General features: G+C 39.8%; 1 protein-coding gene across 1 annotated transcript in view; it reads left to right on the top strand.

Moving 5' to 3' along the window:
- Positions 1 to 3,146: 3,146 nt before the first annotated feature.
- Positions 3,147 to 22,233, top strand: part of TSPAN5 (tetraspanin 5) — an 88,896-nt gene continuing 69,809 nt past the window's right edge. The window contains exon 1 of the mRNA XM_086747421.1: positions 3,147 to 3,271. Within this exon, the coding sequence (XP_086603547.1) occupies positions 3,191 to 3,271 (81 nt within the window). The 5' untranslated portion in view covers positions 3,147 to 3,190. The remainder of the gene's footprint in view (positions 3,272 to 22,233) is intronic.

Consider the following 22,233-nt stretch of genomic DNA (forward strand, 5'->3'; position numbering starts at 1 on the left):
AACACAAATGGTATTACAAGCTGGTATGATATTTAGATTGAAAAATATTCTGAGGTAGATAACACCTCTGACTCTGTAAATCTTGTTGTATGTCAGAAAGCTCTATGGCTTCCCCATGGAAAAATATTGCTATCCTATGAATTTCAACTAAAATGAAGTGACTAGAAAATAACTAGACTTAGAGACATAGACATTGAACTTTTCTTAGACCACAACTCTATCTCACTAAATGTGGCATGTGGTGAGATTAGCAATGCGATAACTCATGGATCTAGAGTCTTCATTGTGCTGCTTAGCCATCTCTCATCTCGAGTCACTGAAACTTGCATTTCTTTTTCCCTGGAAAATGTCAAAGAATACATAGATCAAAAACAGGAGCTAACACAAAGGCAGAGGTGCTGGATCTAAGAAATGATTGAATTGAGGAACTGGGATGAGAACTCTTTACTCGGTGGGAAGTAAGAATTTAAAAGTATGCAACTAATACTCCTTTTAAGACATGAACTTTTCAAACTTCCTGTGCTTACTAGCACTAACTTGGCCAGTCTTTGGTCAGAAGTCCCTTGATATCTACATGTTAGAGACAGGAAGTAGATTTAATCATTCCAATGGGACTTTTCCTCTGATGTCAGCAGTAAATCAAAGCATTGCCTAGTGTTACAAAGCACTGTGCTACTAGAAACATGGCTTTATCATTGAAATACTGTCCATTAATACTCCTGTGACTAGTCAGGTGAATTATAAACTAACAGAATTTGAATAACTGTCTTGCCATAATGCAAGGAAAGGTAATATTGCTCCTGCTTAGTATCGACTCAGGCTTTTGTGCCAAAACATCACACTGGAACTCAGTGTTAACTGGTAGCTAACAGTGAAGTTAAAGTGCTGTCACAGTGATCTTGCTCAGCTTCCAGACTTAGGTGGTCAAAGCATTCACAAGAAGTGAACCACAAGTAGTGGAACAAAACCAAAGGATCGGGTTTTTTTTATCCCTGTTTGTTTAGGACAGGAGACAAAATGTGTTTGTAAACCAGAGACAAAATGCTGCAGATGCAGAGGACTCTGTTCCAGCTGGCATTCTGAAAGATCAATTACCTGGATCAAAGCTGTTCTGCTGCCTCTGCTGTCTGGTTGCTCATTTCTGAGGCTGCACAGGAACCATACACACAAAGTGAATTAAAAAGAGCAGGGTTCTGTGTTCAATGCCCTCTTCGAGTGAGCAGTCTAACCGTTAACATCAGACATCCTAAGTTCTCCTTAAGCTGATCAGATGATGGCACAATGTGAAATACTTTCGACTTTAAAATGATACTTGGCAATGATACTATTCTCAATTGAGAAAGCAAGTGAAGTATTGTAATATGATGCTATAATTGTATGGAGGTTGCATTTGTTATTAAGTTGTTGATTGGGATTCATAGATAGATCATCTGAGATTGTTACTGAATTTATCATAATAAATATTACTCTCTAATATTTTCCTGTTGCCTGTGAAACATTAAAATGCTTTTACTCATTGGTACAGAACTTACACATTACTAATTATTCACTCTTTTCTTCCCTTTTCCTATGGATGGTCTTGCAAAGAAACAGTGTTGACAATACTTTTAAGAATAGACACAGGGATAATGTTCATGTGGTAAACTATACAGTCATAGTTAAATTGTATAGATATGTTGCAGCAATTTTTCATTTACCAAAAACATTGCTTATTTTCCTGGATCCATTTCAGCATATGCTTTTTCTTCTCAACATCTACCAGACCTGACAGACAAATGTTTCCTTTCTCTCTCAAAACAGACATATGACCAAGGCCCCATAAACAACACAAAGTGGTCTTGAACCAAAAACTATATTTTGTAGTGCTAAAAATATCACACTTTTGAAGTGTGCTATCTTGCAACCTTGTAGAGATGGGGAATGTAATTTATTACTAAGAAGTCTTCCATCTTTTGAATTAAAAGTATTGCACTTACAGCTGGATGAGGAAACTCTGAAGACTTGAAACACTGAAATGATTATATTATTCAGCAAAGAAATGCTATTAATTATGCTGTTAATGCCAGACCATGTGGACTCAGACTTCCAAACTGTATACGAAACCACATAACTTTACAGTTGGCAGGCTCAATATAAATTCAGAGTATGTTAAAATACCAACTCTAGAAAATATTGTAAAACAGTTCCTGTGCGTGTAGTGCATACGAGTTCACGTGGGAGGTGATCTGAAGGCACCCATTCAGAATAACCCACAGTACAATTATGGTCTTGCTCCTTCTCGTTACCCCAGCCAACCGAGAACCGCGCCGCTCTCCTCGTTTCCTTGCTCTCCATTACTCCTCACCGGCACCCAACAGAAGACGAAACGCGTTTGTACCTCAGCGCTACCAGGCGCGGCCCCCTAACATCCACCCCGCCCGGGCTGCCCAAAACGGCCGCTCCAACGGCTGCCCTGAGGCCCGCTGGCCCCGTTATGTAAGCCTGACGGTGGTGGCGGCGGCAGCAGCGGCTGCAGCAGCCAAGCCGCCCCCGGCCCTCGCCGCAGCAGACAAAGGCTAGCGGCCACAGCCCCCCGGCCATCAGCCCCCACGGGAACCGCCTCACGGCCGCCCCTTCCACCGGCCCACACACCCCATCACTAGGCCACGCTGTGGAGGAGGGAGGGGGGGAGGTAGAAAGCCAGAGAGCCTGTGCCGAGCCAGCCGGATTGGCGAGGCGCGCCGCCAATCAACCAGTAGCAACCAATGGCGTTGCCGCACTGGAGGAGGAGAGTGAGTGCTGTGCGAGAGGGCTGGGGGCAGCTGGCTGTTGGGGCAGGGTAGCGCCGCGGCGGGCTGTGCTGGTGGCGGCGGCCGGCCCCGCGCCTCTGCCTGGGCGCCTCCCGGTGGCTCCTTCCCCTTCTCTTTCCCGCCCCACTCCCGTTGCGTTAGCTCGGGCCTCCTCCATGCGGGAGAAGAAGAGGAGGAGGTGGGAGCTGCTTGCCGGCCGTCCCCGGCGCCCGGCAAGTCGGAGCCGATCCGCCGCGCCGCTCCTGCCGCATCTCCCCACGGCTCGCAGCTGGCGCTGAGCCCTGCCCGCGCCGCCCCCTGTCCCCCTCCTGCTACCCCCCCCCTTTTTTTTTTTAAATTTCATTTTCCCTCTTTTGGTTCTCACCCTGGCTGCGAGCAAAGTGTCTTCATGAGCGCAGAGGATGTCCGGGAAGCACTACAAGGGGCCTGAAGTCAGTTGTTGTATCAAATATTTCATCTTCGGCTTCAATGTCATTTTCTGGGTAAGTGGGCCGGTCGCCCGGCGCTTCGTGTCTTCCTCTGCCACCTTCTTCTCCTCCTCCTCCCCCGCCGCCGCTCCCGGGCTGGGCACGGCCAGAAATGAAGGCTGAGGGGAGGTGTGAAAGGGAGAGCCGGGCGTGACAGCTGGGGCGCGAGGCTGGCGGTTGGGGGTTTGAGCGGGGCTTTCGGGGAGCGCGAGGCCGGGGCTCGCGACGCCGTCCCAGGCTCCCCTCCCGCAGCCCCGGGCGGCTGTTAGCTGCATTCCTGCACCTTCAGAGGCTGCCGATGCCTCTTCCCTTCTGGCCCTCCTCATCGCTTTTGTTTTAGGTGCGAAGAGGGTTTACTGCTTTATTTATTTATTTTTTTTAAATTTTCCTTTTTTTTTCTCTCCTCCCTCCTTCCTTCCCGCTCGTCTGCTTTGTGGTGGGGGAGGCAGCCGCTAGACACCCAGGCCTGGAGAAAGAATTGATCTGCATGTTTTTATTTCCCTGTTAAATAATAATAATAATAATAATAAATCACAGCTCAACTTCTCTGCACTGTGCTCTTTAAGGCAATGGTTACACAATGATGAGGTTGTGCAGGGCGCATTATTGCGATTAGCTATTACCATGTAGTAGTAGTAGTAGCAATAATAGGATGGAGGAGGGGGAAAACATTATTCCCACCCATTATTCGCACCCTGAAGTGCGAGCCCATGGCAGGGTTGGTTGGGCAGTTGCAGAGATGCTGGGCTGCTTGATCGCCTGACTGCACGGTATCTTGTTGCAGCATTCTAGCACTGGCTGTAGAGTAGGCAGAACTATATAGTGACATGTAACCTGCATATTATAGTATTTCTAGCATCTTCTCAGTGCGTTGGAGTTGAAAGAGAAGCAGCTGATTTTGGATATATATGGCAAATCTAGTAACCACAGAGGGAGGGGATGAGCATTCTCACACACACATAAATGATAAGGTTTTATTGCTGCGTAGAATGTTGGAGCTGGGTGAAGACTCTTACATGTACAATCCCCCTCTCTTCATAGATGTTGCATTTAGCAATGAGATACATGCACAAACCCAGGTAGAGTGAGTGTGTTTTTGAGGGGCTTTGAAAGGCAACTTTAGTACCTATCTGGTATAGTGGCTTCCTTGAACTAGAAAGGTGAATTGGGGGAAAAAAAAAAGCCTCACCTTGAAGTTTGTGGATGAAGGTGGGGAAGAATAGAGGACAGAAACCTTCTAACCATTGCTGAGCTTGTGATTGTCACCTTGGTGAGAGTAGAGGAGGGTGGTTATGTGGCTAGCAGGTATTCACAGCTAACCCCGTGTCTGTGTTCCTGGAAAGCAAAGAGGCCAGAAGAGGGTGTTTTGGAAAGATGACAGTTTTGGTTAATTGCACTTTTATAGTGAAATACCTTTCCTTTATCAAGAAAGCAAGCTGTTAGAATGAAGTTAACTGCAGTTTTATGTCAATGTTTACTTGGCCTAAGACTGACCTGTGGAGATGAGTGATTGCAAGTTTTGTAGTATTCTAACCCTATAGTGGCTGGGTTTTTTTTTGTACTGTTAGCTCAGTTTTTAGTGGTTAAGTTTGCTGTAGTTCTTTTCATTTATCTAGTTTTTTTTTTTTTTCATTTTGAGTCCCCTGGGCATATGCTACTGTGAACATAGATGTTTTTCAGCAGGGAACAGAGTAGTGTGAGGAACACCTAGAAGGAGATTATGGTGAAATATACATACATGTGTTATCTTGCTCCTGCAGGTGCTGTCAGTCTATAAGAAGCTGTATACACTCTGTAATTTCCTTCGTCTTATTCTCTGGAGGTTAATGCGTGGATGGTGCAAGTGAGGAAGCAAATGCAATTGTCTCATTTGTGTCCTTGGATAAACTTCTTGAAATCCATAAAGCCCTTTATAAGAGTTTAGTAGTTTCTTCAGAATATTGTAATCTCTTTCTGAGGAAGCCTGCATTTATTACCATGTCTCATGATTTGGAGTGAAAACGTAGGCAGTTTACATTTTAATGTTTTTACTGAATTAATAGCAAGCCTTTCAATAGTCTGCCATGAAACTGGGCTGGAAAAAGCTGTAAAGGAAAATTGCAAGTTCGGTTGGCTGTTCACAGAGAGTGATGATCAAAAGTAGCCACTAATATAATAAATAAATTGAAATGATGAAGAGGTCACGTATTAACCCCATTACACTCTCCAGGGATCTTGCGAATATGGAGATATGTATAACACCTTTGTTAAAACTTCCACCTGAGCATTATTATAGAGTGGTTTTAACACAACCTTTTAAAATTTTTATGTAAACAAACAGGAAAATGCTATCTATTCTACATAATAAAACAGTGGACTACAAATAAAGAAAACAGAATTGGAAGAGGAATGATTTTGACAAGAAAATTGTCAGTGCCTTGAACAGAGGAATATTATAATCTACTGAAATTATGTGGGGAGTGATTGTACATGCTACTTAAACTGAAGATATTACAAAAAAATCAGATGCTTTATATGTCACAGAATATGGGCAAAATAAATTATGAGACTGTTTTGTGCTGGTTTGTTATTTCTTTCCTTAAAAAACACAACTGGATTATTAGAAGAATGAGTATGGGAAAGTTGCACTCTAATGCTGAATACATCGTTGTAACTAAAGGTGACAATATACTCTTTAGGAGATAGTTTTCAGTCTTGCACCACCCCAGGTATTCTTATCTAACTGTGTTTCAAACTGGTGTAGAAGACAATATTGTCCTCCCAGACATATATATACTATATATACTATAATTAATGTTCTAGATACATTTGCAAGCTTAATTTTTTTTTTTGAAATTCAGTATTAAAGTTAGTAAATATGCTGGAAGTGTTTCTTCAGAAAAACTTATTTTATGACATTACTATGCTCGCGTGGAAAAGGAAAGCTTGTTTAGCAGTTGCCGAAGTAAGATTTAGGAATGGAGACCAAATAGACACAAATACATCTAAATAAAAAATTAGCATTCGGTATTATGCTTCCCTTTCCATTGCTCAGCTGCCATTCTTCTGCTGGTTGTTCATTAGGGCACAACCTGGGCTTTAACTTGACTAACATAATGCCTGTGTGAAAGCATTGGTCAAGCATTGGAACAGGCTGCCCAAGGCAGTGGTGGAGTCATCGTCCCTGGAGATGTTAAAAAAAACACATAGACGTGGCACTTCAGGACATGGTTTAGTAGGCATGGTGGTGTTGGGTTGACAGTTGGACTTGATGATCTTAGAAGACTTTTCCAACCTTAATGTCTCTATTCTATTCTACCATGTTGTGTTTGCTACCTTTCTAGGCTTATGGAATAGACATTGCTTTTTTATGAGCCTTCATGTCACTGTCTAGGTAAACTGTAATGTAATCTGATTTAGATGAGAGCTACAACCATCATATAAGATAACAGAAAACGTTTTTCTGTAGCTAAAGAAAGCAAACAAACAATGCCTTCTCCCCTCACTTCCCCCTTAGACTTCCATGTGGAATGATGTCAAAGGTGTGATGCAAAAAGTAAAATTACGCCATATTGCTTCCCAAAAGGCAAGAACTGTTTCCCTTTCTTTTCCCTTCTACTTTTCCAAGACAATTTTAAGCTGACTTTTAGTTCCAAGAACTGTTTTAAATTGCTGTCTGTGCTTTCTTAGACTTGATGGAAACTGGATATGTACTATGTATGTTTTGTGACATGACCACAACATAAGGTTATGTAAGTATGTTACGGGAAAAGTGTTGGAAAAGTGAACTGACCTTTAAGGGACAACAAATAGACTGTTTATTAAATTTTGTACATTGTTGATAGTTTATTTTCAAAGGGGCAGAAGATAATTTTCTGATGTCAGCTAGTTTTCAGACATCCACAAAGGAAGTTTTGGTTGTGTAATTTTCCCTTGCCACAGTGGTTAAAAAAAAAAATAAAAAAAAAAATCAATGTGGAGCTTGGTCCATGCAATTTTCAAATGCATTCGGTAGCATTTGATCTTAAAAAAAATCACATTGGGAAGATACCCTTGCAGTGGAAGTGAAGCATTCTGTTCACTCTCCCCTCCTTTTATGATCAAATTGCTTTTTTTTTTTTTTCCACTTTCTTAATAGCATGGATGACTTTGAGAGCATTTCACAAGTGGTCTTGCCAGAAACAGAACAATGCTTGTCTTGGGGAAAATACACAACTGTTTCGTAACAGTGAAAGGCGGTGATGTACATATTGATGAAATAGATGCATTGTTGTGAGCTTGGGATTCCTGAATTCCTCAGTGTCTCTTTCAGCAGATGTACCCTCAGTCTTTTAAATGCTTATAAAAATATAGTAACTCAGTTGGCTCCAAGGGACTTGCTTCAGATTTGTAGAAGTCATTCTTGGAATAAAAACTTTTCTTGCCCTGCCTTCACTTGTAACTTTGTGGCAGGCTCTATCATTGGTTATACAAAAATAAATAGGTGAGGAACATGGATGAAGCTGTTTGTTTTCTCCTAAGTATTTGTTATACCAAAACTAGGTGTTTGTAAGTATGTTATTGTTTTAAGCTGTTTGATGTTTCTAGTTTATAAAAGATTGAAAAGGTGTAAGGGCACAAGAACTAGAAAAATCTAATTGTGATTAATTGTGCAACTTCTCATGTTTGATGTCAACATACTTCAAGTGAATATTGTCAGAGCTATCAAATACAGCTTACATAGTTTTTTCTATGTTAAAGATGAATTTAGTAAATGCATTTACCAGTCTCCCATCTTGCTTGAATTGTCATAGTAACTTTTACCTGGTGGCACATATTTCTCAAAGTATGAAGAGTTAATTCTGAATCTTTAGTTTCCCAATCAGAGAAAAGCTGGTGCATGTGAATGGCACCTAGAGTACAGGCAGCCCCTACAGAATACTTCTGGAAGTGAAACATTTTGTGAATATTCATATGTGCAAAAACAAGTTATCATCGTTCCTAGTGTCATTCCCCTTGCTGCATGCTGATAATGTTTTATTAATAAAGGCAACAGATCCATGTTCTGTAACATTGAATTTGAAGGTAGACATGTTACCTTAATTCTGTAAGACAGTTTTTTTCATGGCAAACTCTTTGGTGTACTCTATGTAAGTACATATTCAACTACAGTGGATGATGTAATAGGCACACAGGGAAAGCAAGCATGACCTGTACTAGTGAAGAAAAGCTTTTTTTTTTTTTCCAAATGGGAACACAGAAAACATGTTTTTGAAAAGAAAAATTACTTATATCAGGTAGTGCAATAGATGTAGTGTAACTTTCAAATGGAAAATGTGGGGGAGGAGGTTGGGGGAAGGGGAGTGTTTGTTTTTTAAGTGTGGGGCGTGGAAAGAAGAAAAATGTAAGGAACTTCTCTATCCTCTCCAGTGGACAGGAGTTTGAAAGTATGTATGTAATCTGTTCTTAAAGAACACTCTCTAAGACCTAGTTCCATAGATTGCAATAATCCTGAAGTACTTCTTAGCAAACTGTAATTTATTCTTTATTCCTTAAACTGTGTAAGACACAATAGTTAATGATTAGTAGAGGATAAGAAACTTGGGCTTACAGTTAGTGAAACAACACTTCCTTTTCTTTTGAGCCTTGTTCCTACAAATAGACTTCTTGTTGAAAATGCGTTATAAACTGGTTTTAGCACCAGGGCTATTACAAGTTACCAATTTGGAGCAAGAATCTGATGTGTTGTTAAATACTCGGCCTAGGTACTTCAACAGTTTATACTCCACTAACCGAGGGCAGTAACCTGTGAAGATTTGCTATCAGCATTTAGAGTATAACATCTTGCTTCCAATTAAAACTGGAGATGAGAGAGAATATTTTTGACCTGAAGAAATCTCCTGACCTAATTCTGCCGGTTAGGGAATTCCAGTCTTAAAACTATAGTGCTGTAGGATAGAATCAGCCTTCATACTTTGCTTTGCCCAAAATATGCAGCATGTTTCTCAACTGCATGGCGAGTAGCCTGTCAACAGGACTGTAATTGTTTTATTGATGTAGGCAGGAGCAAGGAGCAGAACAGCTTATGAAGTAACCCAGCTCTGTTAGTGATTACCCAGAAGTCACTGTCAGCATTAACCATTAAAATGCCTTCCAGTATGGTGTTTTTTTTAAACTCTTCTAAATATCTGACTTTTTCATTAGCTAGCATTTCTTAGTGACTTTGTATTCTTCTACCAGCTTCCATCTTTTTTTTTTTTTTTGCATTGAAAACTAGCAAATATTGTTGCAGTGCAATAAAGAAAGATCAGCTTTTTCTTGGTTTAATTCTATTTTTACCAATGTACTGAATTGCATTCCAGTACAGTTGTACAGTGTAAAATCCAGGAAAACGTAGATTATTCTTTACTGGCCTAATTTGTTTGTGCAAGTTTGCAAAACATCCCATTTTTTTTTGTGATTGTGCTGCTGCTCCTGCCAAAAAATATCCTTCCTTGTGGATCACAGTGGATATAGATTTCCAGTGATTTCACCAGGACATTGCACAGGGTTGATATGGGTGGATGTCACTGTTGGCACAGTGCTCTGTGTAGCTGCTTTTGTAACATACACAAAGATCTAGAACAGTCCAGCCTTCCCCTTACACTGGCATTTAAAAATGTCACTAACGCATTGAGGCTTGCAGTCAAGGGTGCCTGATTTGGTATCAAACTCTGACTCAGTGTGATCTCATATAACCTCCAGATGGCCTGACTTGCGGAGGTGCTAAAAACAGTCAGATCCTACTCCTTTAGCTGTATAAAATAAATGAGGCAAATTGCAGTAGCGGTATGTATTTATTTTAATACACATCTATCTCTGCATCAGATTCTTCAGCTAGTGTTTCGACTTCCCAGTCACTTTCCTCTGGACAGCATTTAGAATAAGTATCTCAGTACACACAGAGGATCTTATGAATGAACTGTCAATTTCCCACAGAACTGGGAAAAATCAATATGCCTGTTCCAGACTTTGAAAATCCCTCTGCTCCTAGTGAAGGCTCCATTACATCAAATAATATTGAAAATCATTTCAAGCAAAGTTTGTGATGTGTGGTGATGGAGGTTTGTTTTTTTTTTAATTTTTTTTTTTTTCTTTTTGCAACAAGGCAAACATATACTATGAAAACAGTTTGTATACCTATTCCGTACCTGTTGCCATCTAGTTTTCTCAACAGCAAAACTTCTTATGGAAAAATCAAAGAATTGTAGGAACTTCTGTGTAAATGTATTCCCTTTCTCCTCAATAGGGAAGTAAAATTCTTTTAAAAAGTGTTTGGTGCTTTTCTGTAGTATTGTATTCGAAAAAAAGAATTAAAAGAAGACTAGATGCCTTTAGATATATGAAATATTTTGGGTTCATAGAGGCTTCAGTTTTGTTTTCCTGAATATAATGTTAATAAGTTAAAGCCTGAGTATATCTACTGCCATAGCTCCAGTAAGCTGCTGTTATAGGGTAATGAGTATGATATAAATGAGACTGGAAAGATGCTTGCAGTAATTCAGCTTACTGGGTGTTTCCTAGCGTTAGTAGCTTACATTTAATGAGAGTCCAGCTTAATTTACTTTGATTTAGGGGCAGATCTTCCATGACATGGAGCATTATTTTATGTCAGGACTTTCTCTGTGTCAAGAGGGCAGACTCTCTCAACTGAGCTCCAGTGCCCCAAGCAAAGATACAGCAGCTTCATATGTGGGATGTCACCCGTAGCAGATCCACCTGGTATGTGTCATTTTGTTAGAGCCTGCCTCGCAGGTTCTCCCTGTTGGACACCTTTGCTTTGTGTACCCATGTGCAGGGTGTATGTTTACCTTTCTGAGATTAGGTTCTCTGTGCTCCCTCTCACTGAATTGCATCTCTCTGCTATGTTCTGTTTTCCAACCAGCTGTGATTAAGAAGAGCTTGAAGTAGATTCCCCCTGTGTGCTGTAAATGGTTTATATATAAGAGCAGAGACACTGAGGAAAAAAGTTCATAGATAATGTATGGCAAAGGTTTTGTTGCTTCATGCTATGCTTCAATTAGCCGTGTCACCTTGTGGAAGCACTCTCTCTTAAGTTTGTCATTGCAGTGCTATGCGGTTAGAGTGTTTCAGACTGGAGAACAGAATTGGAAAAGGTGACAATTCTAAATATTGAGTTCTACCAACTAACAAGGAAGATGGCTGGCAAGTATCCTGGGCCACTCTCAGCTCGGAGTATACTGGGGTGTTCTACTATGCACAAAGCAAAGGTTTCAGATTTTTTAATTTTAATTTTTGCCACTGAAATATACAACCAGAATGGTTCCCTTTTCCGTGTAGGTAATAGATAACGTTTCGTAGAAGATATCTTCCTGACTGCCAGTTTATGGGGGTGTATGTCTAAAGGAATAAGTGTGAACAGTAATTAAATGATTAAATATATAATTAAAATAATTGAAAAAGAAGAGGAAAAAATTTTAAAATTAGAAGCATTGTTTTCTAAGGAGTTATGTAGTTCATTTCAAGATGAAAATTCAGCCATATAACTTACGTGAAGGCTATAAAAATACGTATATGCAAATATAAAATATGTATGATTGTAGTTCATAAATAATTATGATCTAGTTTCTAATCAATGTTGCTTCATATCACAAACATCCTCTTGTTTCTTTCTGTTTCTGTGGGCATCTAGGGGGATGTGAAGTCTTGCTGCTTTCTTACTAGTCTAAGTGTTTTTTTTTTTTTCCTCTCTGAATGACTGGGAGGACTTGTTTCTGTAGCAGGGCCACTTCCTGCCTTAGTTATGGCAGTGGTTTCATAATTGGTTTTGGTGTGCTGCCTCGTAAGTTCTGGTGTGAGAATGAGGGCAGGGGGGTGCAAATGGCTGAGGTTGGCACAAGGCTGCAGAGCCAAATATCTTAGTACAGTGGACTGATAGCAGTCAGTTACCAGCTCTGACTGAGAACTCTTCTCATGTAGATTAATTTCTGTTAACTTCCTCTTTGGCTGCAAGAATGAAGTGTGTGAAGATGGTAGGACCTCCCTCCTGTTGGGGAAAGAAAGAACAGTGCTGGTCTACCAAGTTTGTTGTTCTTTGTTTTCTTTTTCCTTCCCATACACATTATTCCAAACAGCATGCCACTCCCTGTAATAAGGTACCTCACTGGGGTGGCAAATGATCTCTCTGAAAAGAGTTTGTCATGATTATTCACTCCCAAGTAATATCCTTTTTGATAGCTTTGTTGCAAACAGAAGGTTAGTATGCATGTAATATTGGAAATATATTTATATATTTAAAAAAATATATGTATACATAGTTATGTATCTATATAGAATAATGCTATGAAAAATATTAATTCCTGACTTGCTAGAGCAGAAGTTCCTTGACTTACGTGCCTTAAAGCAGGACTTGAAGGGACTGAAATCCTGTCTAATGCCTGTTACGTGCAAAGGAGGCTTTTTTTTGCACTGCTCTTCCTCTGGCTATATTCTGTTTTTCTGCTGCTGCTGGGAGCTCTGGCGTGGTCACCGGTAGTGTTCCCACTTCATATAGGCGAGGCTGAACGTGGTTTAAAAAGTTTGCTTTCTTTTACCTGTAAGCAGTCTCCTTCCTCTTACAAGATGTCCTGTTGTTTTGAAGATAGGCAAAAATGTCTGTGTGCTTAGTCTAAAGATTTGTAGTGGCATCTGAATCAATGTTTTATTCGGCAGGATCTTATCCATGCACATAACTAGTGTGTTTGACTTAGCAACACAAGCCAATTACATTTTTACATGGTTTATATCCTTGCTGGCCTCTGCTCGTCTTCATTTTTCCTAAACCCCTCTCATACCTGTGGGAAAGGAAGTATCTCCTGAGCAGATGCAGTTGATAGCTTTGCATTTTGAAGTAAACAAATACCAATCTTGATGAGACTGATACTTAAGGGTTCTTGCCACAGTAGCAGGTGAATGAGTTGTGGCTCCCATCTGGCCTTTTTTGTCTTCTGTTGGAGGTATGCTCCTATGCCCCTTAGATTCATGACCCTATCAGCTGTTCTGCAGACTACTAACCTCTGACAGAGGCAAAAGGACAGCTGTGGGCAACAGTAGCTTTTGCCTTCAAAATTTCCCCATCCTGGAACTTTGTGGGTAGGTGGGATTTCCAGTGAGCTCACTATCATCCAGTATTTCATATATTATTTTAAATGTCATGCCTAACGAATTACAGTGATGATATACCCAACTCCACTGTTACTTGTGGTTTTCTTGTCAATAGCAACAGATTTCTGCCTGGATAAATTACCATGCCTCTTGTAAATACCTGGTTCTTGTTGTTTTCAGCCTCCTTTCAATTTGTGTTCTACTCCATCTTGCAGAGGCTGTTCTCTCTGTTCCATTCTCCAAGGAGGCCCTTTTTGTGTCTCGCTATGTGTCTGTGCCTATTCTTACTACTTTCACCTGGAATTGAAAGCTTAGCTGGGTTCTCTGCTCTTAGCCTACAGGAGCCCCTGCATGGTCACTGCCGTGCTCTGAGAGGGCTTTCTACGGGGGCAGTTTACTGGCTCTGTTACTGGAGACCAGCTGCCAGTCCACAGGAAACTGGGAAGGAGAAGTAAAAAAACCAGCATTGTCTTTTTTTTGTACCATTTTCTAAGGCACTTGTTCCTACTTGACAAACAACTTTTTTTTTCCAAAAGTATTTGCCATTTTTTAGGGTAACGCACAAGCATCTCTATTTGAAACAGCAAGTCTCAGTGTTGGTGCAAGACCTCCCAAATAACACCTGGAGATAATCCTTCTTCAGTTAGTGTGTCAAACTATAAGGCTGGTGAATATCAAAACTGTACACACACCTTTGGCTCTGATGTAAAGAATTTTGCGTTTTAGCTTTGTAAACAATTGCTGCAGGACTGAGCCATGTAGAATCAGGTGAGGTGGAATGGATGGGGCTATGGTAGCGACTGACATGGTCAGCAAAGATTTCAGGGATGTGCTGTGTCTCCTGTTTGAACCACATGGAAGGCTTGTTGCTCTTGAGGTGCAGAGTCTCAGTGGTTTTACATTAGCTGGAGTACAGGACTGAAATTAAAAGAGGCTGGTGGTTGTTGCTGCTGCTATACTAATTAGAAGCATACTGTAAAGTCCTACGTGTTTAAAGTTGAGAGTTGGTGGGACTTGTTTTTTGTATCTTTGGAGACCTATCAGAACGTCAGTGAGTACTGCTATTTTTTTAAATCTCCTTAGTGTACTGGAGTCAGATTTTAATTTGCTCTGAAAGGCTATGTTGTTCCAATCTGCCACTGTAACATCCTTGAAATGACTGAATATGACATCTATAGAGCAAAGTACAACAATTTTGGTGTAGCTGTGTTGTCAAAATTGTTCATGTGAGGAGGATTAGACTCCTAGCTTGAGGAGTTGGAGGGCCTTTATAAGCTGGAAGGATGGATTTTGTCTGCACTGGTGGGTGGGACTGGACTTCTGTATAAATAAATGGTGGAGAAGAAGAGAAACCTGTAACTTTTCACAGAAAGAGCAGGAGTGGAATACACCACTTGTTCATAAAGCAGAAGTTATTTTACTTTGAGAATGTAATCTAGAAGTGAGAAGTTAGTCGTATTTTGTCTGAGTAAAACTTGCCATGTTTTCTGTTCCATCTCCATGTTACCTTCTGGGTGGATATTTTTTTTCAGTTATTGTTTATCAAAGCACCACTTTTGAGAGCTCTCTTGTCATTATCTCACCCTGTTTTGTTAACAGAACTTTATTGTAGTTTAAAATCTCTCTAATTTGAAAAAAAAAACAAGCACAAAAAGGCAAACCAAAATAAACATGTACATAAAGACATTTCAGAATTCACAGAAAACAAACTCTGGATCAATTATTCAGTGCCTTCTCTCTCCCTCATCTACTTCCTGATGTAGTATTAATTTTGAATGAGCCCCCTGCGTAGCTTACCTTCATCCACTTAGGGAACAGAGCACAAAGGCTTTCAGCACTGTAAATGCTTGGGCCCTTGTTACAGGCTTCTGCATAAGAGCAGCTCCTGTTGACTTCAATGGGAATCACTTGGTAGCAGCTGCATAATTGGTTTTCAAGCAATGCCGTCTTTTTACAAAAAAAAAAAAAGGGGGGGGGGGCAAAGAGGTCCACCAAACAAAACACTGAAAAGTCTTCAAAAGACCTAGAGCAATTACTTCAGTTGCCTAAGTAGCTAAGAGCTGACAAAAACGGTGATACACTAGCCTAACCAAAAAAACTCTGGCAGAGAACAGTGGAGCCTATCAGGCAGTGTTTCTGCTAGTTTGTGTCTCAGAGTAAGTATCCTGTTTGACCATTTTGCTCCTTAAAATGAAAACTTCCTCTCAATAATAGGAGCTATATGTGACTCTAATACTTGTAGCACTGAGGGAACTTAGCTGCACAGAGTTCATCCACAGCAGACAATTGTGACTGTGTCCTCTCTAGTTGTAGAGTAGTGGTGTGCTTGCATGAAATAGATTTACATGTGCTAAAATACCACTTAACAGTGGTTTCTGCAGGCTCTGTGCCTTGCCACGGGTCTGGGCAGGAAGCTGATCACCACTGTTGTTTTTTATAACTAGTGATACCTAGTACTTTATTGAGTACTGAGTCCTGATTTTGCCAGGCACATACGTAATAGCAGCAACTTCATGATAAATCTGTGTCCGATGGAGCTACTAATGCTTATCTGTTAAGTACTACTACTTATGCGGTCTACCATTAGCCACGTAAGAAATCACCACATTTTATTAATGGCTGCTGAAATTCAACAACATCTTAGGCTAAAGATAATGGCTTCTGCATTAAATATCTTCCATTGCTGCTAATGGTGTCTTATCAAGTAAGCTAGTGTGGCAGATAAAAGAATTTCTGTAAACAAAGCATAAAAGAAGCTATGTATATAAATTAAGCCTGAAAATCAGTTTATAGCTGAATGGAAACTGAACATCTCTGACTAGTTTTGTTTGTGCTTTGGTGATTGATAGAGAAAAGGTAAAACCAGTCTATCTGAATAGAACACGTGATGAATACTGCAGTTATTTTCTACTGTTAGATTGTTCGAGCGGTTTGTGGTAACGCAGTATGAGTAGATAGTTATAGTTTGTGCTAATACTAATGATTTCAATAGTATTAAAAGTAAACAGCAAAACTCACCTTTCGTTTTCCCTTTAAGGAAGACTTTAAAGAAATGTAAAATCAATTCTTATTAATGGCTTTAAAAAAGGGTGGGGGGGGGTGTGCAAGATTAACATTCCCTGCTTTTAGACTCATACCACCAAGGGAGATGAAGAACCTTTTTGAGCTATTGCACTGAATCCTTAATCTGATAGATTGTCAGGTACCTTCAAATGCAATATTACCTACAGAGCCAAAAATTGCTCCAAGTTTTTGGAGGAGATGTGCTGAGCCTTGCCTTTTGACTAGATTCAGTGCAAGGGAGTTCCCTAAGGGAAAGAATCCTGCTCTTTCTTTCTCTAGTGTATGAAGAAACAACGTATCATTTCAATTACAACTCTATTAAACAAATTGAAAAGAAGTTTTAATGGTAAGGAATTGAAAAAATGTTTCTTTGAAGATTGTATAGTCTTGATTTCCGTTAACTTTGTATGTGTTGACCACTTTTAAATACCTAGAACACTTTTTTATATTAAAGGACTATGTTCTCTATCATGTGAAAGATGTGATAAAAGCCATCTTTTAAATATTCTTTAATCTCTGATTGGGGTCCCATGCAATTCAAAGGTAGTTTGGAGATCTGATGGTTTTGTCTGAGGGCATTTCAAGATTGTGTCTTTGCCAGCAAAACTGGCTTACACTGTGTGCCTGTGTGCAGCATAACTTATGGCTTCATAAACCAATTGAGGCACTGGTGAAGAGTGACATGGAACGAAAATGACTCCACTCAGGTGAGGATGTGACCAGGGGAACTCAGTAGACCATTTTGCTACTGAAACGCTTAACTGGTTTACCTGCCTTGAGTTAAAGCTGTGTGGTTTTTTTTTGTTAGTGCTGTCCATGTCAAGCGCCAACTCTGCAATTAATATTTGGCATAATTAGTCATTTCTATGGACAGACTAAATCTGAAAAAACCCACTGTGGACTGAACAATGTATTGTCTCTTGGAAATATTTCGTCTTAATTAGTTCTTAAGTCTGTGGATGTGTTGTCATTTCCCTATTGTTTTCAAGGTCTTTGGTCAACCCCATGCTGAGTTAGAAAAGCCTAAGTAGCAAAAAGTATGTTGAAGTCTGCAGAGCTACAGTTACTACAGAAGTTATGGAAACTAAACCATTAATACAGATAAAGACATTTGGTATGATCCAGTATGAGTTTGCCTGGAATGGTGTTTCTGTTGTACTTTACTGAAGGGTGATAAAGGCATGCTCTTTTCTTTTTCCCTTTAGCTTCGGAGTGAATCTGTAAGTGTCTAATGAAAATTCTGTTTTCTGACTTAACCTGAGAGAATGCCAGCAGTTTGGACTTCATGGTCTCTGTAAACTGTTATGAAATTTCAGAATGAGTTCTTAGTTTTCAGAACGAGAATAGGGTAAGGTTATGAAATTGTTGTTTGTGAAATGTTCATAACAAACTATAATAGTATATAAAGAAACTGGGAGTGAAAGGAGTAATATACTAAGTTTCAAAGTGGGTATTGGAAGTAATTTTGTGAGCTTTATTAAAGGTAGCTCTGAAATTTTCAATAAATTATATTACTTTAGTAAGAATACATGAAAGAATTAAAACATTCATTTAAATTCAGATATAGTTACACTAATAAATCGGTGTTTTGCCTTTAATAAAGAGCATTTTGCATTTAAAATAGAAGGGAGCGTTCTTGGGTTTGAATACAATGCAACAACAAAAACTTGCACAGGGCTGGACAGAAAGTAGTTTTGAAGCTTTTATAGATGATGTGCTGTGAGGTGTTCTAGTCGAGCTCCCCTTCTCTCCCTGACTTCTAACATTACATTTGGGTTGAAGCATTTCCTGATACAGAAAGGAACTGAAATAAGGCAGCACTGTCAAGGCAGTTCTCAAAGATCCTTTTTAGAAATGCAGCAAAGAACATACCAGTGATCATACTGGACCAGACAAAAGGTAATATAAGGTAAATTTCCTTAGAACAACAGTCAATGGTAATCAGCTGGTGAGAAGTGTAAGAACAAGGCAGATAGATAGTGATAATTTGTAGGGAATATGCCCTGAATCCTCAGCCTTTCAGAGCCAGAATTAGGATCTTTGTACTTAAAAAAAAATCCTCCTAAGAATATTAATTTTTTTTTTTTTTTCGTAAATTTGTCTGGTTGGTCCTTGAATCTCTAACTTTCTGAAGTACACGACATCCAGTTGTTACTTGTACATTTCCCTATTAGTTTTGGCTTACTTCTGAGAGAGGTGGAGTTCCAATAGGCATGTAATAAAGCATTCTGCAGCTTGGAGTCAATTAACTTTCATGTTCATCTGCTTAGCTTCTGTGAAACCACAATTAAAACCTTGCATCTGAAGAATGTAATTTGAAACACCTTTTCTCTGCTCCCCACCATACCCTGCCACTGACTTTTCCACACAATACTATTAAGAAAGAAATTTTGGATACCTTCCTTTTCAGTAGTTCAGATGGTTGAATTACAAATGTTGGAGGCGTGTAAAGTCAAGTAAGTGTACCAGTCCAAGGCAACTACAGCTGGATGTCACAGATGAAAAAGCTTGCTGCTGGGAAGAGGGAGCTGTAAGTTTCCAGATGGTGACCTAGTTGGATCTTTACACAGCTCTTCCAATTATGATGAATTAACTGTTTTCAGCCCGGACTGTGTTTAACAGCAAGGTATGCGTTTTTTTTTTTATGTAGGATCACAATTGCTTGCAGTTCTGTCATTCTTCATACTCTCTTCCCCTTGCCTCCCGAAAGGAAGAAACAAGCAAGCCTACACCTCCAAAATTCTTATTTAATTCTGCCATTATACCACTGCGTTTGACATCTGATGAATAAAATGTGAGGCTTTTCTTGTTTGCTTGCATGATAGTCATGGGAAGGGAGAAAGAACGTAAGTGGCATGTATGACTACTACTATTCACTGGCTGACAAAGACAAGAAAAGAGATAGGCAAGACAGCAACATAACCTGATGGTGTGATTCTGTCCAAAAAAAATATCAGGTCCTTTAAAGCTAGCTGACTGTGCAGAGGCAGAAAGTACACTTCAGATTTCCACTAGTTTACTAAGCTTTGGGAAAAAAAAATAAATAAGCTTACAGAGTTCTAAGACTTTTTGTTTTACTAAGAAATAATAAACAAGTGCTTCTGAATGCCTTTGCAAGTCCTTGTTCTCAGGGATCAGGTCCATCGTCTGATGCCATTGGGAACTGGATTTCCAGGTAAACAACTTCTTAGTTTAAATTCCTGTTGCTGTAGGAAATCTTAAAAACTAAACAAAACAGAACCACAACACCAAAACAAAACAAATACGAAACCAAAAGCAAACACAAGCATAGGCCTGAGAAAACAGTTTTGTAGCTGTTCATCCTGAAATCTGTTTTATTTGCTGCATGGGGATCTATTTTAGAAGTACTTCAAGGAAAGCTTGGACAATGGAACAAAAAACTTTAAGGCTTAACATTTAAAGGCGTGTTATTTTGTTTGGTTGATACTTCTGGTTTTCTTAAGTTTTAGGGGATGTGGGATTTTGGGGTTTTTGGGGTTTTGAGTTTTCTTTTTGTTTTGTTATATATATGTGAAGTAATTGGATTAATTAATGTTTTTTTTTTTTGACAGCTGCAAAGAGTTATTCCCTCTCTGCCCCTCCCACCCCCACTTCGTGCTTGCTGTGCAACTGTGTTCTGCATTTTGCCCCAATCTTCGATATGATAGATTCTACTGAATGAGAAACAAACCCATCCTACAAACTGAATTTATTGCTTTAGACTAGGTAGAATCCCAAAGCTGTAATTGCTAGAAAATATGGTTCCTACTAGCATTAATAAAATCCAATGTGAGCAGTGTATGTTAGGATGTTTATTTTTATATATATACAGGGGTGTGTGTGTGTATATTTATTTTATTTTTTTTTTTCCTGGTTCTGTTTTTCCGCTTCTGCTCCATACCAATACGACTGAGGCATGTTGAAGAGGACAGCTTTTGCTCTTGCCAGCCAGAATCTGTTTTTGCAGTGAGGGGTCCCTGCTGGGGAAATCTTTTCTTACTATCTTTTTCCTCTCCACAGGGTAGCGGGCATAAGGGCTACCCTCCTGTCTGCTCTGCTGACAACCATGCTTTCTCTGCTCTTGCTGCAGCAGCTGCTGCTCCTCAGCCTGACTGAGAGAGCATAAATTAAAATACAAAGGTCTCCTGTGGCCACTCTTGGCTGACACTGCAGTGGCAGATCAGACCTTCCTACATCATCTTCACTTGACTTTCTTCTTTTTCTCAAGAATTTCCTCTGCGTTTGTACGAGTCCTAGTCTTTTACCACTGGGCTGAATAGGAGCAGCAACCCAGTCACTCTGAATGTTTTATGTACTTGAGTGACTGGAGCAGTTTGTGGAGAAGAAAAATTAGCAAATTGGGTTTCATCAGAAGCTCAAGTCTTTTTCCTTTTTATACTGCCTGGAGAAGAGGGACTATTTTTGCGCTTTCTATGGCTGCTGAAGTTATAGGGGTAATTCCTGTTCTCATCTCACCACGAAGGCAGGCAGAGTGTTAGAAACAGCAGAACCATTGTGTTGCCATTGTGTGTGGGACTGAGGGCACAGCAGTGAGTGGCATGTTTTCTCTGATGGATTTTTGTTTTCTTGAGGCTTAATGTATTACAATGTTCATGTAGGGGCTCTTTACCTCCCAGAGGGTGGAGGGGGAGCTACTTCATGGTGGGATGGAATGCCACAAAAGTGGCTATGTAGATTTCCTGACCTAACTGTGTATGTGTCTTTTAGGGGGGTTGTTTTGTTTTTACCCTTTGTTCTTTGGCTCAATGTGCTTATACATGAGGCCACTTCCTAGTAGGTGATATGTGATGAAGATGATGGTAAATCTTTTTATTAAAGTAACTATGCCCACTTCTCTGCTTTTTCCTTCTTTAGGCCCGACAGGCTGGTTTGGCTTTTATTGGGCATCAACATTTAGCTCGTGCCAGTGGTCTTGAATGTTCTTCTGTAAGAGTGGTTACTTACATTTTTGCTAGTCCTTTTATATATCTTACCTATTTCATCCAGAGCCTGAATTCCAACATCTTTGTGGGAAAGAAATAATCTGGCTATTATTTTGTTTGAGAGTTTATTGATTTGAAAATTCCTGAAATTTCTTTTTTTTTTTTCTCCATTTTTTTTTTTCTCTTGTTGAATGGAAAAGTCCATGTTAAACTTGCATCCCCTTGTTTTGTAATTCCTGCCATGATGGATTTCTCTTCAGGGTGTTCTCAGAATTGGAAGGCAGGCCTAAGGAAAAGCATTTCAGTAAGTGGTTCATCTTTAGTCCCTGAAAATCATGTAAGACATGAGAAACTGTTCCTTTTTATTTCAATGTATGTACTTGTCAGCTAGTCCTCAATGCAGAGTTAGTCTGGTCCTCTACTCATCCAATCCACTTCTCTCTAGATTATAGATATGGAGGTTCTCTCTGATTTGTGCAGTGACTCAATGGTTTCTCTTTAATGTAGATATGTTTTGGCTTCAAATGCAAGCCTCCCCAGCAATGCAACTGTCTTTCTGATTTAATCAGATTGTTTCTTGTAAAATAGTTTAAAAACTGTAATTTTAGTGTACATGTATTAATACCTCTGTAATGTGCATTTCACATCCTCTTTTAATTTTCAGGAGAGCATGTTCAGCCTTGCAAGCTTTTCCAGCGGTTCAATCTCTTTCTTTAAAACTGAAGTCTTTTCAAGTTGAGCGGACTTTTTCCCCCACAATCCTCTTCTGGCATGTAATAGTGAGCTTTAAGTTATGACTGGGCCATTTGGGGCATTTAATGAAAGTATTGGTCTGATTATCTGCATCTTCTGAGTGCATTCTGGAGGAAA

The sequence above is a fragment of the Chlamydotis macqueenii genome, chromosome 4 (assembly GCF_036417535.1).
Source record: "Chlamydotis macqueenii isolate bChlMac1 chromosome 4, bChlMac1.mat, whole genome shotgun sequence".
NCBI classification, from domain to species: Eukaryota; Metazoa; Chordata; class Aves; order Otidiformes; family Otididae; genus Chlamydotis; species Chlamydotis macqueenii.